The sequence below is a fragment of the Leptodactylus fuscus genome, chromosome 5 (genome assembly GCF_031893055.1).
Source record: "Leptodactylus fuscus isolate aLepFus1 chromosome 5, aLepFus1.hap2, whole genome shotgun sequence".
NCBI lineage: Eukaryota > Metazoa > Chordata > Amphibia > Anura > Leptodactylidae > Leptodactylus > Leptodactylus fuscus.
This window is the reverse complement of record NC_134269.1, coordinates 205,869,280-205,888,510: the sequence shown is the minus strand read 5'-3', so window position 1 is coordinate 205,888,510 and position 19,231 is coordinate 205,869,280. Positions and strand designations below refer to the sequence as shown.

At 42.3% G+C, this 19,231-nt stretch overlaps 1 protein-coding gene across 3 annotated transcripts in view; it reads right to left on the bottom strand.

Moving 5' to 3' along the window:
- PRMT8 (protein arginine methyltransferase 8) overlaps positions 1-19,231 on the bottom strand; it is a 96,527-nt gene that overhangs the window by 28,158 nt on the left and 49,138 nt on the right. For all 3 annotated transcript variants that reach the window (XM_075275088.1, XM_075275089.1, XM_075275090.1), the window contains exons 2-4: positions 15,149-15,343; positions 8,331-8,486; positions 5,490-5,553 (exon numbers count right to left, since the gene is read on the bottom strand). In XM_075275088.1, the coding sequence (XP_075131189.1) occupies positions 5,490-5,553; positions 8,331-8,486; positions 15,149-15,343 (415 nt within the window). The remainder of the gene's footprint in view (positions 1-5,489; positions 5,554-8,330; positions 8,487-15,148; positions 15,344-19,231) is intronic.

The following is a 19,231-nucleotide window of genomic DNA, read 5'->3' as shown; positions in this document are numbered from 1 at the left end:
GCTTTGGTCACTAGTATGGAGGATCTGCAAGCCTTGGTACTAGTATGGAGGATCTTCAAGCTCTGGTACAATTATGAGGGATCTGCAAGCCCTGGTATTAGTATGGGGGATCTGCAAGCCCTAGTACTAGATTGGAGGATCTTCAAGTTCTGGTACAATTATTGGGTTTCTGTAAGCTTTGGACACTAGTATGGAGGATCTGCAAGCCCTGGTACTAGTATAGAGAATCCTGAAGCTCTGATAGTAGAATGGAGGATCTGCAAACCTTGGTACTAGTATGGAGGATCTATAAGCTCTGGTATTAACACACAGGATCTGCAAGCCTTGGTACTAGCATGGAGGAATGCCAACCATGGTACTAGTATGGAGGATCTGCAAGCCCTGGTACTAGTATGGAAGATCTGCAAGCCCTGGTACTTGTATGGAGGATTTGCAAGCCTTGGTACTAGTATGGAGGATCTGCAAGTACAGATAGTAGAATGGAGGATCTGCAAGCCTTGGTACTAGTATGGAGGATCTGCAAGCTCTGGTATTAGCACACAGGATCTGCAAGCCTTGGCACTAGCATGGAGGAACGCCAACCATGGTAATAGTATGGAAGATCTGCAAGATCTGGTACTAGTATGGAGGATCTGCAAACCCTAGTACTAGTATAGATGATCTGCAGGCCCTGGAATTAGTATAGATGATCTACAAGTGTTGGCACTATTATAGAGGATCTGCTTAGTACTATTATGGTGGATGAATTCACATGTACAGTTTGGGGCCACTGTAAACAAGTGGGGTACCAGAGAAATAGCAGAATCATTTTTTTCTGGTGTCCCCATTGAACCCCAGTCTGACACTGCTGTGGTTGGTGCTACTAGAAACTCAATGGCAATAATGGACACTATGTATGTTTCACTTCCCCTGTGGTGGTGCTACAAGTAAAGTGAACACTTGTGGCCCCACTATAGCGTATGGGGTCCCAGCATTTGGACACCCTCTGTTGAGCTTATTGTTGAGGGACTCTTCTAACAAAAAAAAACTGATCAAATCAAACAACCCCTATAAAGGGGTTTCTCTTCCTAAAAGGTACCCCTTTCTAAAAACTTCCCTTGAAACGGCCATCTTGGAGACACATGAATCCTTCCTAAATTGTATACATAAACAACAATGCACACGATGCTGTCAGTAGACTCCGGTCCACTGATTCTGGAGCAGTTGGAATTTTTTCTCTAGCCCCTACCGTTCCTGAGCAATGGTTGCTGTTAGTTTCAGCATGATTATACCCTCTGTTGTCAGGTGGGCGGTGCTTGTCTCTCTGCTTCATCCTAGGACCGCCCACTTTATGGTAGAGCGCAAAACTGTGCTGAAACTAACTGAAATGATTACTCAAGAACGGTGAAAGCTAGAGAAAAAATTCCAATTGCGTCGGAATCAGTGAAGAGTCGCCTATTGATGGATTCAAAGACTTGGGATTGGCGGAGGTGGTGAAAATTCCCCTTTAAAAGAACGTTATGTGCATAGTAACAAAAAAAAAGCCATTAAAAACTTTTCAGCAACATGTTTATAATAAAAATCTAATTTCTAAGTCATTTTCTGCTCTACAAAGTGCTTTTAAAATTCACCTTTGCTCTAATATTCCTATTAAAGAGGCCATTCTGATTTATTAGGACAATACGTACTGGGGGATTTAACAAGTGTGAATTTGTACTTAAAAACCAGGTCACATAATGATCCAGTGTTCTTCCATTTTCCCGGCTGTAAAACCAGCATTGATTATCTCATAATTCATTCTGCAATATCTGCGAGATAAACTCCTGTCTTACTCCTTCTTATTAATATTATTTCATCAAAACACGGAGGGTGCAGGGCTTATGTCAGATCAACCGCTCACAATTACCGCTGCCTGCGCCACCAAGGGAGGAGGTGATATGACATGCCGACAGCGAAAACAGATCATTTCTATCAAGGGCAGATACAAGCAAACTGTTATGAAGGCTGGAAGATATGTGCACGGATATTAGGAGAGATGGATGGATAGATGTTAGACAGATAGATATTAGATTGATACATACATGGATATTAGCTAGATAAATAAAGACATACATGAGGTTATAGACAGATAGATAGATAGATAGATAGATAGATAGATAGGAGATAGATAGATAGATAGATAGATAGATAGATAGATAGATAGGAGATAGATAGATAGATAGATAGATAGGAGATAGATAGATAGATAGATAGATAGGAGATAGATAGATAGATAGATAGATAGGAGATAGATAGATAGATAGATAGATAGATAGGAGATAGATAGATAGATAGATAGATAGGAGATAGATAGATAGATAGATAGATAGATAGATAGATGTGCTATATACAGTCATGCAAAGAATTATATTTCTCTCATATCTACCTATCTATCATCTTTCCATTTATCTATTTAATATCAATCTTCCTCATATCTATCTATAGCTCTGTGATATCTATCTCCTATCTATCTATCTATCTATCTATCCATCTCCTATCTATCTATCTATCTATCTATCTATCTATCCATCTCCTATCTATCTATCTATCTATCTATCTATCTATCTCCTATCTATCTATCTATCTATCTATTTATCCATCCATCTCCTATCTATCTATCTATCTATCTATTTATTTATCCATCTCCTATCTATCTATCTATCTATCTATCTATCTATCTATTTATTTATCCATCTCCTATCTATCTATCTATCTATCTATCTATCTCCTATCTATCTATCTATCTATCTATCTATCTATCTATCTATCTATCTCCTATCTATCTATCTATCTATCTATCTATCTATCTATCTATCTCCAATCTATCTATCTATCTATCTATCTATCTATCTATCTATCTATCTCCTATCTATCTATCTATCTATCTTCTATCTATCTATCTATCTATCTAATAGCTATCTATCTATTGACAATCAATTAATCAATCTATTGTTTATCTATTTATGTTATATTTATATCTATCTTGTATCTATTTATCATATACATCTATTGACTATCTGTCATCTATTTATTTATCTTTTATCTATTTATTTATCTTTTATCTATTTATTTATCTCATATCTATCTACATAATGTATCTCTCTATTTTATATCTATCTATCTATCTATCTATCGAGAATCTATCAATCATATCTATCTATCTATCTCCTATCTATCTATCTATCTATCTATCTATCTATCTATCTATCTATCTCCTATCTATCTACAGTATCTATCTATCTATCTATCTATCTATCTATCTATCTATCTATCTATCTATCTATCTATCTATCCATCCATCCATGCATATCTCTCATACACACAATATACTTTGTCAGCTTTAGCGGCACAGTGTAGATAATATAATGTTCCTGTTCCCGGTCTCCTACTGGAGCTCCTGTTATTTCTGTAATAACCCATTCATGTTTTGTTTCCCGTATTGACAGGATGGTGGGAGTTATCAGCTCCGCACATTGTCTAGAAGCCTCCACAGTTCCCGCCACGCTGAGACTTTCAATGATCACTTCTATTTTGCAGAAATAAATGAATGTCTGAAGAAATGAAGGAGGATTTTAACAAACTCAGACTGTGGAATATTATATTAAGGCTTCGCACAAGGAGAGGCTCTTGTTCCTCACCTAATAATCTCTCATTTTATGTGCCTGGGATCACTAAATCTTTCAACAGGCATTGGGTCCATAGCCGATAGCTATTACTCCCTATCTCACCATACACATGCACACTCGGTAATACTGTAATAGGCCATTGCCCCACCTCTCCTCTAATGATACTTCCTTTGTCCCTGCTGGTCTCTACTTCATGGTCCCCCTCAATACACAGTAATCCAGCTCAGCCAATCACTGCTTGGGGTGTGTCTCCACTGTGGCCAGTGATTGGCTGAGCGGTAATTTCCTGTGTGTCAAGAGGGGTCAGGAAGTAGAGATCAGCAAGGATCCTAGGAGTGACCAGGATCAGTGGAGGAATCCTTCCAGTGGGGCACCGAGGGGGACAGACAGATATGATAGACAGATATGAAATAGATAGATAGATAGATAGATAGGAGATAGATAGAGAGATAGAGAGATAGATAGATAGGAGATAGATAAATAGATAGATAGATAGGAGATAGATAGATAGAGAGAGAGAGATAGTTAGATAGATAGATAGATAGATAGATAGATAGATAGGAGATAGATAAATAGAGAGATAGAGATAGATAGATAGATAGATAGATAGATAGATAGATAGGAGATAGATAGATAGAGAGATAGAGATAGATAGATAGATAGATAGATAGATAGATAGATAGATAGATAGATAGGAGATAGATAAATAGAGAGATAGAGATAGATAGATAGATAGATAGATAGATAGATAGATAGATAGAGAGATAGAGATAGATAGATAGATAGATAGATAGATAGATAGATAGATATCTAGATAAATGGATGGATGGATAGATAGGATATAAATAGATAGATAGACAGATAGATAGATAGGAGATAGATAGATAGATAGATAGAGAGATAGATATGAGATAGATAGATAGATAGATAGATAGATAGATAGATAGATAGATAGGGGATAGATAGATAGATAGATAATGAGATATATAGATAGGAGATAGATATGAGATAGATAGATAGATAGATAGATAGATAGGAGATAGATAGATAGAGATAGATAGATATGAGATATATAGATAGATAGGAGATAGATAGATAGATATCAGATAGATACATATATGCATACATAGAACAGAGCAGAGATAGTTCTCCTTCATGACATGCCGCAGACATTGTTCTATATAGAAACAGAATGGCCCCTTTAAGAGGCGGCAGTGCGCCATGATAGGTAGCAGGTCGCCTCTATGGCAGGAGGCTTCTGCAGCGCTATAGGTGGATATTCCGCTATACCGTGGGTATCTTCATTCAATAACACCACAAGGGCATTGCGTCTGTTGATAGATGAGATATGATAGCTCGGGGAACGAGCGCTGGAAAGCGCATTTGTGTGAACAGCCCCGGCCATCACTTTGATGGATAGCTATTTGTAAGGAACGAAATGAAAAAAAAAACACCCCAACGTGGAAAATCCCCATATTCAATTTTCATCTGCTGATGACTATGTAACAAGTATGTAGCGGCCGCTTATAATCTGCTCCGTCCTTCTAGATAGAACTGTCATGGCAGGAAAAGTAATTTCATACGATGACAGGAAGACAACACCAAAGGGAAGGAGCTGATCATGTCGCCAAATAAATTCTAAAGTAACATCATGTATATTAATCGGGAAAGTACTGAGCTGCAATACCAGACAGAACCTGTGAACAGGAGGGGCGCTGTTACTGGAAATAAGCAGCCATGGTCATATAACCCTGTCATTTTTATCAATAGATTTCATTGTATTATGGATATTTCGTTCAAGGTTGTTCTAGAACGGAGACATAAGAACATTCTCAGATGCCTTACTGTTGTCCAGGTGGTTGGCCTTGATAATCTTTTCAGAATAGTCGGAAACGCTGGAACATTCGATCTGAACAAAAACAGAGCAAACATAAAGGGGGGGTCAGAAATCCTCCACCGCATGAAGAACAAACAATCTCAGATAGCAAAGTTATTTCTCAAGTGGTTGGTGAAGATTGATCAGCAATTCCAGCTTAGAAGGAAAAAAGCTCCAGCCTTGTGCTCGGCTCATAAAACTTAGACGCCACGTTGCGAAACGCAGCAAAAAAACGGTGCGGAAAGAAACGTGCCAGGACGGTCTTTCATTGCGGACACAGAAAGCGCTAGCGTTTCCGAAGATATCATGGACATGTTACGATCTTCAAAACACTGCCAAAACGCTACAGTTTCGCAACGTGGGGCATCAGCCTTAAAGGGGTTGTGTAGCAGGAGAAAATTGTCAGGCTACATTCACATCTCCGTCGCAGTGTCTGCCTGAAAATCGGCAGTGGAAAAAGTCCGGCACGTAGGACACCCAATTACAATCTTTAGGGCTAGTTCACACGTGGGCAAAGGGGAGGTTTTTGACAGCGGAATTCGCTTCAAAAACCTCTCCTTTAACATGGTGGTCTATGTAGACCACTAGCTTTTTTTTTCCTCCTAGCGTTTTCCGCCTGAAGAAGCGACATGACCTTTCTTCAGGCGGAAAACGCCTGAAGAATTGCATAGAAGTGAATGGGAGGCGAAAACCGCGCGGTAAAAAAACGCGCGGTTTTTTGCACACAAAACCGCGCGTTTTTGTACAAAAAACCGCGCGGTTTTCGCCTGCAGTTTCTATAGCACATATAGGAAAAAAAAACCCTAGCGAAAACCGCTAGCGAAAACCGCGTCAAAAACCTCGTCAAAAACCGCGCGGAATGCAAAAAACAGCGTCAAAAAAACTCCTCGAGGTTTTTTACCTCGCACAAATAAGCTAGGCGGTTTTCACGTGTGAACTGACCCTTAGGGTATTTTGGTCAGGATTTTGAGACGGAATCCGCCTCAAAATCCTGACCGAAAAAAATGGGAGTCGGTCAGTTCTTCTTTCCGGGAGTGGTTTGTTCCGGCTCCCAGAAAAAAGAAGCGACGTGCTCATTCTTCAGGCGGATTCGCTTCGCAACATCGGCATGAAGACACTCCCTCCTCCCGACGCATTTGGGCCTAATCCGGAGCGGAGTGCACGACTGGATAACGGTGTACTGCATCCAGTTGCGGCTACCCATTTTTTAGTCCGGAATCGGCCTCTGCCTCAAATTCCGGAGCAAAATTGAACTCGCCTTAAACCCCAGGGTATAGTAAGTGGGGGCCTAGGGGAGGTGAAAATAATAAAAAACCATCCATACTCCCCTTCCCTCGCCTCCTCACATTTCCAGGTCTCTCTTTCAGTCTTGTCCATGATGTCATTCAATGGGATCACTGCTGAGACCCAATCACAGAATTTTATGAGACCATGTGACCACTGGGGTCCAATCACAGACCTCAGCAGTGACCCCCATACATGATGTCACCAGGAGAACAGCAGAGGCCACAAGAAGGTCCAACAAAGCAAGAACAAATGTTTTCCACCTCCCCCGGGGCCACCACCTATTATACTCTGGGGTTTGAAGAAACGTAGCTTGGAGAATAATTCTGAGAATTGTAGTGCGGTCGTCGGCCATTAGTCTCTGTGCTGTCGGGGTAGGAAGGAACAGTATGTGTTATATAGAGTAACAAGCCTGCAAACTGGCAGCAGCATGGCTCCCGTAATAAGGAAGGAAATGCACAGTGAGAACAGGGGCCAGCTCAATGCTGCAATGGATTGAATGTCCCCGAGGAGCAGTAACTCGCTGGATAATGGCCACATTACATCTGCAGCTTTTATTCCTCCACTGATTGTCAGAATACGAAGAGCCAGGAAATCCGATATGCGGCATTGATGTATACGCCGTACATGAGGAAGGTAATGGGAACAAGTCAGGAGCTGGGTTTTCCAAACTAACACATATCCCCTATACACTGTCTACCGATAAGGATTTGGACACCCATGCAAATGAAGATATCTGTGCTCGTGATGTACGTCACGCCTTCCGCCGTTAAATAGGAAACAGCATTGGCATTAGTCGTGGGCAAGATGCCACGAAGTGCAGAGTTGTCCGATTTTGAGAAAGGGGTAATGGTGGGGTACCACAGAAATGGTGGATCCGGGACATAGCAAGTGAACTGAATTACCCAAAATCAACAGTGGCCTATGTGATTACAAAGTGGAAGGTGAATGGTGATTGTCAGAATGTGACCCCCGAAACTGGGAGATAGAGAGCGAAGAGTGCTGGCCGGAGAAACCGCCCCCAACCGATGGCTCCAATACACCAGGAGTGTCACCAGGCATCCGGGAGTGTTGTGTCCATCAATCCCATCCGTAAGGAAGCATCTGCTGGGCTCCACCAACTACTGAATACAATTTTCTATTACAGGTGTCCAAATACTTATTGGTAGACAGTGTATAAGTGACTGATCAATGGGGGTTAGACTGGTGGGACCCCCAATGACCCCAAGAACGGGCAACTGTGTGACTATAATGTTGGGGCACATCCATGGCCACCACTTCATTTGCAGAACAGTCCTGTCGGTCCCATAGAAGTGAATGAAGCTATGGCCACATGTGTGCACCGCCACTCCATTCACACTGGAGGGTGGAGCCAATGTTCAGATTTTAAAATCCGATTTCCGATCACTTTCCAGCCAATCCCAATCACGATCGTGCAATTTGCTCAATCGCCAAAAGAAGGGCGTCCCAAAGTTTTGGGTTCTCCCTTTTAGACTATGGCGTGAACTGTGATAAGATTTACTCACTCCGTACACTTTCTTCGCTCCGGCCTTTGCTGCGAACATGGAAAGAATTCCAGTCCCGCTGCCGACGTCCAAGACGATTTTATCCTTAAAGACGTGCTTGTTGTGATACATGGAGTTTCTGTAAGTCAATGTGCGGACTTCATCTTTCAGCATTTCCTATAAAAACCAAAAAAAAAAGTTCAAAAAGTTAGGTTAGGTCTGGCCATTTTTGGCTGCACGGTTGTAGTCTTGGTTGCAGTCATGGCACATGAATCTGGGGGCAGAGATGGAGGGGACATGAATCTGGGGGCAGAGATGGGGGACATGAATCTGGGGGCAGAGATGGAGAGGACATGAAACTGGGGGCAGAGATGGGGGACATGAATCTGGGGGCAGAGATGGAGGGACATGAATCTGGGGGCAGAGATGGAGGGGACATGAATCTGGGGGCAGAGATGGGGGACATGAATCTGGGGGCAGAGATGGGGGACATGAATCTGGGGAGAGATGGGGGGACATGATTCTGGGGGCAGAGATGGAGGGGACATGAATCTGGGGGCAGAGATGGGGGACATGAATCTGGGGGCAGAGATGGGGGACATGAATCTGGGGAGAGATGGGGGGACATGATTCTGGGGGCAGAGATGGAGGGGACATGAATCTGGGGGCAGAGATGGGGGACATGAATCTGGGGGCAGAGATGGGGGACATGAATCTGGGGAGAGATGGGGGGACATGATTCTGGGGGCAGAGATGGAGGGGACATGAATCTGGGGGCAGAGATGTGGGGACATGAATCTGGGGGCAGAGATGGGGGGGACAAGAAACTGGGGGCAGAGATGGAGGGGGGACATGAATCTGGGGGCAGAGATGGAGGGACATGAATCTGGGGGCACAGATGGAGGGGGGACATGAAACTGGGGGCAGAGCAAGGGTGTATATGAAACTAGGGGAGAGATGGAGGGGGGACATATAATTTACGGGTGACTGTAGGAGGATTATACTGTGTGCGGGCACATGGAAAATGAATGAGAATGGGCGGAATCAACATAAAAGTGGGCAGAGCCAGATTTGCCGCGGCACGCTGTACATTTTGTCCCTCTTTCTACTTGTCAAAAGTTGGGAGGTATGCATTTACCACAAATGTTACACCTGTAGTCTGGATACAAGATGAGATACGGCAGGACATGGAGATATATACAGGCTCTGTATGGTGTCCTGAAGTACATTTACCACAGACGTTACAGCTAGCCCCGTAGTCTGGATACAATAACAGAACATTTAATGACGCCATGACATCAAATTTCCATAAGGTCAAAACAACCATCTTTCTTCTCTCAGTCTAATGATGTGCCTTCTCTCAAAGTCTGTCAACTGGGCAAATGCATTGATTGCATCATAGAGTCATGGCTAGAAGTACACTACCCAAAAGTAGCCTCTTTTTATAGAGCAGTAGGGGAAGCACCTTAAGTCTTTTAGTGATATGATCCTGTGTCTGATCAGACCGTACCTGTAATCTTTCACATACCATACATGCCAAGTTTTGCAGCAATCTCTCATTTATATCTGAGTGCGGTATTTCTTTTTCGTCAATGAGCGTATACATTTATCATACATTGAATAGAGCTGACACAGCATTATGTAAAACACCAATACCATAATTCCCGTGCACTTAGAATAATTACACCCTGAGAGGTTGCGATGTGCGGTGCCAACTTTTTCGCCTGCGTTTCACTTCCCTTCCCAAAGCTTTGGCCTTCGCCTAAAAGAATAATTGCGATTTGCACAGACGCGTCCTTAGAGGATTGCCTTTTAAAGCAAATTGATTTTTCCATATAAAATAAAGACTTAATAAAATGGTTATTTAAGCAAAATCCGAAGAAACAAAAAAGATTGAAAAAGATTGCAGTACAATACGTGGGACGATGAGAACATTCCATGGATGAGAAATACTGCCGCAGAGAGTCATGAATAACCCGGTCTGGGCATAAATAACTAGACCGACATTGTCTATATTGGTCTGGCACGTTGGGGTGTATTGGCACATGGATCCCATTTACAATGAGATGCTTTATCTCTTCGATTGGGCAAATAGAGGGGGCATGGCCGAAATACTTCCTCACCCACGCTCTGTCCTGTATAAATTCGCCATATAGAAGAATATGATATCCTTAAATAAATATCCCATAGCACAATGCCAATGGTGGAAATGAGACGAAACCAATCTCTGGCTGGGAGGCAGCTTGCTGCCTCAGAAACCTTCTGCACATTGTTCCTTCCGAAAGCTATGGGGATGGTAGGACCATGGTTTACTCTGTAGATTTCTGTAAGACTCCTTGGAATTTATAAAAAGCCTCTTAAGAAATTGTGATAAAGTATTGGCTCGTTGGCCTGATGGGCACTGCATGGGGGATATTCTGCCATTATGTTGGCAAAATATCTGAGAAGAGATGAGTGAGCCAGTTCGTAACCGATTCATTACGAATTTTCCCCAAAATTTTGGGTTACATCAAATTAGAAACTTTTGAGGTTTGACACCTATGAATCATTGTTATAGTCTGAAGAGATAATAAGCAGAGAACATGGGAGGTCTGAATACATAATAAGTAGGGTTGAGCCGATCTTGAGATTTCAAGATCGATTTTAAAATCCAATTTCCGATCATTTTCCAGCCGATCTTGATCCTGATCACAATCGTGAAATTTCGTGATCTTTTCCGGTCCCAATCCTCAATCCTATTCAATGCTTCTCTATGGGAAAAGTCACTTTTAGGGTTGAGCCGATCTTGAGATAACCTCCGATCTTGATCCTGCTGGAAAAGATCGGGTCGGAATTCCGATCGTGATCGTGAAATTTACTCGATCGCCCATCGGAATCCGATCTTTTCCAATCCCGATTGCTCAACCCTAATATAAACACTGATACTTAACTTCCATCACCTCTCCTGGGGTCTCACGCGATCTTCTTCAGTTGTGTTTTGGCCTCTTCTCTAGTCCTGTCTGATGGGACAGCTGAGGCCTGAGATTGGCCTTCAGTAAGGGCATGGGGCATGAAAGTCTGAGCCTTCAGAGTATAATAATGGCACCTCCGCTTCAGACTGAAGCAAAACCAGCGGATGGACTTCTCAAATGTTCTCGGAATGAATCTCAAGTGGTTCGCCCATTTCAATGGTAATTCCTAAGCCTGATTAAGGGTGCATTCACACTGAGTAAACGCTAGCTTATTCTGAACGTAAAACACGTTCAGAATAAGCGGCGTCTAAAGCAGCTCCATTCATTTCTATGGGAGCGGGGATACGAGCGCTCCCCATAGAAATGAATGGGCTGCTTCTTTCACTCCGTGCAGTCCCATTGAAGTGAATGGGGAGTGCCGGCGTGTACGCTCCGGCATGAGCAGAGCTTGCCGTATACGCCGGCACTCCCCATTCACTTCAATGGGACTGCACGGAGTGAAAGAAGCAGCCCATTCATTTCTATGGGGAGCGCTCGTATCCCCGCTCCCATAGAAATGAATGGAGCTGCTTTAGACGCCGCTTATTCTGAACGTGTTTTACGTTCAGAATAAGCTAGCGTTTACTCAGTGTGAATGCACCCTAAAGGTGCAATCAACTATCAAACAAGTAATTTCTTGCTTGGTGGCTGATCGCTGCCCTGTTACACAGGTAGTCATCGTGAACGGGAACGCTTCTCACCACTGGTCTGTGTTAAAGGTTTTTATGAAAAAGTCTAATTCAGACTTTGCTTAAAATAGTCCTACAACAATAAGACCCTTCCAACCAAGAAATGCAAGACCTATGGTAGCTGAAACCTACAGTGGCACTTAAGTGGTGGAGACCAGACCCATTGAGATGGTTTTGTAACTTTTTCCAGCCTGATGAGCATCAACAACTCTTCTTCGGAGGTCCTCAGAAATCTCCTTTGTTTGTGCCATGATACACAAACATGTCTTTTAAAGTCAGACTTTGATAGATTCCTATTCTCTAATTCACGCGAACATTGTACAAAATGTACAATTTTCAATGCAATGTGAATATTTCACGTCCATTTTGCCCCCAAGGGGCACCGGTTTTCACCCCTTTCAGTGTCTGTATCCACCTTATTGTCATTGAATACACCTGACTGTAATTTAGTTTAATTCAATTATTATATGGTATTGAATAATTTCTGTGAGATACAAGTTATATCATTGACTCTGCTGGGGATTAGGAGAATGAAAGGACTTTTACATAGTGTGGATTTTTTGTTATACAGATATGGTGCAGGCCTACTCTTGTTCTGACTACAAAGGGTTCATAGTCTGGTTCGTTATATGGGAGGGGTCCAATTGTGGAGTGCAGTAGGGTAGGTGTGCTTTATGGCAACTGCAATGAATGGGAGTTAATAGTAAAAGATGTCCATAGACCATGTCCATAGACTTCTACAGTGTCCAGGAAGTGAGGTAATGTCAGACAGGAAGGGGAGGGACAGCATAGTTTCTTTGCTTTATGGCAGCTGCAATAAATAAGAGTTGATGGTGGGAAAAAAGTGTTCATAGACTTCTACAGTCTCCAAGAAATGAGGTAATGTCCTACAGGAAGGGGAGGAGCAGCACAGCGTGTGTGCTTTATGGCAGCTGCAGTGAATGAGAGTTATTAGTCAGAAAAGTGTCCATAGACTTCTACAGTCTCCAGGAAATGAGGTAATATCCTACAGGAAGGGGAGGGGCAGCACAGTGTGTGTGCTTTATGGCAGCTGCAGTGAATGAGAGTTATTAGTCAGAAACATGTCCATAGACTTCTACAGTCTCCAGGAAATGAGGTAATATCCTACAGGAAGGGGAGGCGCAGCACAGTGTGTGTGCTTTATGGCAGCTGCAATGATTACGAGCTAACAGTTAAAAAAAAAAAGTTTCCATAGACTTAGAGAGTCTTCTTCGAGGAATAACAGAGGAACATCACAAAGTTCTAATTTTATAGTAAGTTGTGTTTTATAAGAAATACTTATTAAAATTGACTATTTAGGAGAGCTGACAGGTTCTCTTTAAAGGGGTTATCCCATAAACCCCACTACTGTCCTGATACTAAATTAAGGGGTTACCTAATGGGGTCCTTCTTCTATGACCCAGGACAGACAGCTGCCAAGAAGCCGCAGAATGGCCATCACATAATACTACATTTGTCTGGATGACCAGGACTTCACCCAATAGCTTGCGGGGTCCAAATTGATCAGCTGACCACCATGGCCACTCCCATCATAAGGCGTTTTTTTGTGATGGGACAACCCTTTAAAGGACCACACACTCTGGTTGTAGGGGATAAATAAAACGAATAAAAGGATTAAAAAAAGATATTACAAGTGTTCGGTGTCCATTGAGAATTCTATTTACTGACTTTCCATCTGAAATCGTGTTTTCCTGCTTAGTTTATCTCCTCCGGCCAGTCCTTGCTTACTTTTAGGTTTATTTTTTGCTTTTATGGATAATCTCTATTTTTACAGTTCTTTGCGGGAGGATGAGAGACATCTGCTTAGAATAATCTATTCATTTCACAGATATTATCAGGAACAACTTTTTTTTTGCTGCTTCCAAAATGTACATATGCTGAGAAAGGAGAAAACAGAGGAACAAAAGCAAAGCCTTATTTACCATGTCTTGCAGATTGGTTATAGTTCACATTGCATTTGCTCATGGTTTGCAGCATCAGAAAATACTTGTTTTATAGGTTTGAATTGTTTAGGGTTAGGTGGCTTTCTTTTCTGGAATAGCGCCACCCCTGTTCATGGACTGTGACTACTATTGCAGCTCAGCTGCTTTGAAACTGAAATGAGCTGCAATACTACAAAGAACCTGCAGACAGGTGTGGAAGAAAATAGCTATGTTTTTCAAAGTACAATTCATTTAAAGGGCATGTCTGGTCTATGCTATTGAGCTCCAATTCCTCTTCTCAGGCAGTGACATCATGTACATTGGTCACATGGCCATGCATCAGCTCAGTCCCAAGCAATACCAAGCACAGCCACTATACAATGTATGGCGCTGTGCTTGAAGTAGTAAAGAGGGCGCCGCAATCGATATCACAATCCCTTTAAGTCTACAGACACATTACTGATCTGGCCAGAACCACAGCTTGAAGAAGGGACCATAATGCAAAATCTTTAATGGGGGCCATCAGATGTCATTAGGGATGAGTCCACCCGTACCCTAACTCTGATGTGGCCGAGGATCCTGATATCTCATATGACAAGTTCAATACAATATCATAACAGAGTAGCAAATTCAAGCAAGGCTGCAACTCACAGCACAACCACTGGGTGGCCACACCTAGAAACATATAGTAATCCTGTGACAGAATATCACACAATTATGTTGTTTTGAAAAGCTGGTCATCCTGTGACACCTACATTTGGACTTCTGCAGCTAATAGGAAAGGTAAGGAAGGATACCTCTATACAATACTGATGTTATCTTACATGGCATAGGAGCCTCTGGGCCCCCTCAGGCATAGGGGTCCTGACTTGATGCAATGGTCATCTATATCTGCCTCTCAGCTCTGTTTCTTTCTATTTTATTGGTCTAGATCGGCAATATGGGTGTTCCGAATATTCACACCGTTTTCCCCCAAAATCTTAGGATTCAGACGTTTGGAAAACTCATATTGCACTGGTTTGCTCATCTTCAGTCTAAATCCAGTGGTCGGTAACCTGTGGCTCAGTAACTACAACTCCTATCATACTCTGAAAGAACTTTTTACCCCATGATAACAAACATTGGGCTACACTTCTGGATGTACATATGTGATACGGCAATAAATGGAGTCTATATGGAGTTCTCTCTGACCCATTTGGACAATCTTATGCTCTTACCTCATGTATTCCAAAATGAGCATAGGAATCGAAGTAGTAATCTCTTGAGGTCATCTCCTCTGGGTTTAGCAGTTTGGCCATTTTACCTCTTCCAGGGCAGCTGGGTTGTATAGGGGTGTGTATCACATGTTGTACGGGCTGTACAGGCTTCGGATGCACCACAGGCTGAACAGGTTGGGAAGGTCCACCACAAACCTACGAGAAGGAAACAATGACATCTGTAACCATCGCTATATAATCTTACAGGTTGCATCAAAGTGGTCATGCTCATGGTTGACCATCGCTCTCATGACTGGTGGGAGTTCCAGTTAATGGTCATTTTGATATATATTTGACAAATTTCAAGAGTGGGTCTTCTTAGAAGATGGACTTCTCCTTAGAGGTACCCACGTACAGTCTTTGATAGGTTTTATATGGAACAATGGTATATCCAAGTAAGGACCCTCTTTAGAACCTTCACTTTATTGGTTCCTCTGGGAGAAAGAGCCTTTGAAATTTTTGACAGTCGCCCTGTTCTTTACAGGTTCTCTCGCTCAAAGTCAGCCAATCCACCCTACGTGACACACGTGATTCTCCCTGACTGTCTTTCATGAGTCTCTTCTCACCCTTTCCTTCTCACTCTCCTTCAATTTCCACCAGGTCCCCACCTTGACGCCTAGTAGGTTCGCAGGAGGTTATAGGTAGCCTATCTCGCCAAGCCACTACTCTATTACCCTAGTAATCTGTACACTCTTGAGGAGCCACATCTGGCCTCTCCATGGTCCTGTTCTCGTCCTGTGGCATAAACACTATATGGTCAACAGGGGTGCCATAGAACAAAACAGAACCACTAAGTGGCTTCAACCATACGCACCCAAAATGTCTGGGAGGTTTCTACAAAAAGGGGTGATCTCCTATTGTCCCATAAGCGTGCATCTACCAGGCTTTTGGCCATATTGGATGTGGCATGTGCCTCTATGAGTGGGCTTTAGGATACCTTATAGGTCCCATGCTGACAGCTCGACATGAGTAGCAGATTGATCACAGGCTACACCAAATCTGTACATCACATGATGTACTGGGGAGGAACCCGAGGCAACTGCACTGCTTGCCCCATGGTTAAAGCAGTTCTGGCCCCAGCGGTAAGATTCCCATTGATCAGACACTTATTCTGTAGGGCAACCCAATTACAGGGAAAAAAAATCTAATCCCCCCCCCCAAAAAAAAAAAGAATTTTCAGAATTGTTGACCTTATTTTACTTTGCATTGGCGTTCAGAGGGGCCAGAGGAGGAGGGTCAGATAGTCAAGTATTAATCATATTAGTTAATTGTTAATTAAGTTTTTAAATATTTTTTACATATTAATTAATTAATAAATCTGGCTGTTCTATGTATTTACCAAAATCATAATGAGAAAGAAATACAGTAATGCCTTCTTGTTGATGGTTTCCATGTCACAATAAGAAACCATTAAATTAAAAATACAATAATAACACATTAGTATTTAGTTCTCAATTGCCGACCCCCTTGAACTGCATTGCTTTTCACTTAAAGCAATGAGATCTATCGACAGTATCAAGCCTGCTTGTTGACGGTTTCCATTTAACAACAATAAAAAGCAAAAAATAAACTTTAAATTTACAGTAAATTTTACTTACACCCTCCCGGACTATTAAAATATTTTCAGCAGCCTGTTCCTTGCTATATTTTTTTTCTGTTTTAACGCAGTATTGAAGTCTGTCAACAGCATCAAACCTGATTGTTGACAATTTCCATACAACAAAAGTAAAAAAATAAAGTTTTAAGAAGATTATAAATTTACTAACAGCATTAGATTACATTTACCAAAATGTACCCAATTCTCAATAGCCATTCCCCCCTAATTACATTGCTTTCCCCTTTAAGGCTAAGTTCACACGTAGAGTGTGAGAGTGACGCGGGGAGCCGCGTCTCTCTTGGGTCAAAACCCGCCTGCCACGACGGTCGCGGACGCGGTTGTGGCTTGCCCCTCCAGAGCAGGCTCAAATGAATGGGCCGACTCAGGAGGTTGCTGTCGCCAGGCAGACACCGCGGCTCGAATCTGCCTGAAGAAAGGGCAGCCCGCCACTTTTTTCCGTGAGTGGCAACATGCTGCTCACGGAAAAATGTAGCCTGGCGGTCTACATAGACCACCATTGTGAGGGGGCGGATTATGACGTGGGCTACGCGCCATAATCTGCCCCCTCTGTGCACGTGTGAACGGGCCCTTAAGCATCAATGAGATCTGTCAACCGCATCACACCTGCCTGCTGACGGTTTCTATGTAACACCAACGTAAAATAATCAAAAACATAAAAATTAAATTTACATGAAATTTTACTAACGTCCTCACTGACCATTAAAATATCAATTCCTGTTCCCAATTGTCAAAGACCATATCGCTTCTCCTTAAATCTGTCAACAGCATCAGACTTGCTTGTTGACGGTTTTCATGTGACAACAATAAAAAAAATAAGTAAGAAACAAGTATAAGATTTTTGTAAAACATCATCAAATCTTTACCATTGTACCCAATTCTCGTTAGCCCATCCCCCCTTCGCTACATGGCTCCTCCTCTAAATCAATAATGAGATCCGTCAGCAGAACCAAAACGGTTGATGCCACAACAATAAAAAAATTTGCACTAAATTTTACAATTAAACTATTTGGTAATTTTTCCAATTTTCTTCGCTACGTTGCTTCTCCTTTAAGGGGGAAGTTTTCCATTTCCACTCAATGAACTCGTATTCAACGAGGAAAATAATTACAATGACAAGTTGACATGAGAAAGAGAGAAGATCAAAGAGAATAAAGACAAAACAGCCTAAAAGAGAGGACTAAAAATAGCCTCTGCGAGGGGAATTGTAGAATAGCGTTTGGGCAGCGTAGAGAAAAATCTCTCGAAAATCTGCCTTCAAATTCTGCAGCCACCGGAGCGAAGGAAAGGAAGGAGCGCCAAACTCCGAGGAGAACTTGTCAGGAGCCAAGGAGGTTAATTCATTAAACTGTAAGGAAGGGGAATGTTCCAGGTGTCTGTGCTGCAACGTATATAAACTCGCAACGCTTTCCAGCCTTCTAAATATAGCCACGTCCATCCTGATGCATTTTCGCAGCTGCCTTCAAATGTTTCTCAGAAAAAGCAATACACCATCCTGAGAGAAGCAATTATACGCCTGATGTCAAAGGGACGGGACCCATAAATCATCCGGGTGTCTAGGACTGAAGATCCATGTGTTTGTCTATAAGTATTGACCCCTTAGCTATTAAAAAATATTGGCTAAATTGGATAGATATATTCATTCCTGACATGATTTTTCTCCAGGACGGTGCTGGTGGCTATACGCCATTGTAGGCATGGCAGCAAAAATGGAACATTCCTGCCCCCCCCCACCCCAGCAACAGGAATTTGAGCCCTTCCTTTTGACTGTGGAGGTGACTAATCTTAGACACTAGCATAGTTAGGCAAAGTAGGTGGATACTGGTGGAGAAGTCCCGTACTTGTGTAGCCTCCTTCTATAGATTGCAGTTATTTCTGAGTTGGTGGGTGAAAACCAGCTGCCATAAACTGATCCCAGTATGTAAAGAAGAATCTGCTCCATATATGTCTCTCTCACTCAAGAACAGCTTCAGGATAATGCAGGGCATACACAGAGAAGTACTGGCATGTAGTGATGTAAATAAAGCACTTAGACTATGATAGAAACTTCCTATTTAGCTGCAACGCCTTTGTCTCTCAGCTGCTACTCAACCCCATCCACTTTCTCTAAAATCTTTAGGAAATCTGAATCTGACAAACATGACCTGCAGTACAACTAGAGAGGGACGTAGCAGAGATTTCAGAGTGAAAGTCAGTTCAGCTGGGAAGAGCGAGGCAGCCTGACAAGAGGTTACATAAGCATTTTTCTCTGATAACATGTACATTTGATTTATGAAAAGTATGTTGAAACATTTGTGAACATTTAAAGATGCTGAACTGACTTTCACTCTGACATCTCTGTTATATTCCTCTGCAGCTAAATAGGAAGTTTCTATCATAGTCTAAGTACTTTATTTAAATCACTACATGCCAGTACTTCTCCATTTATT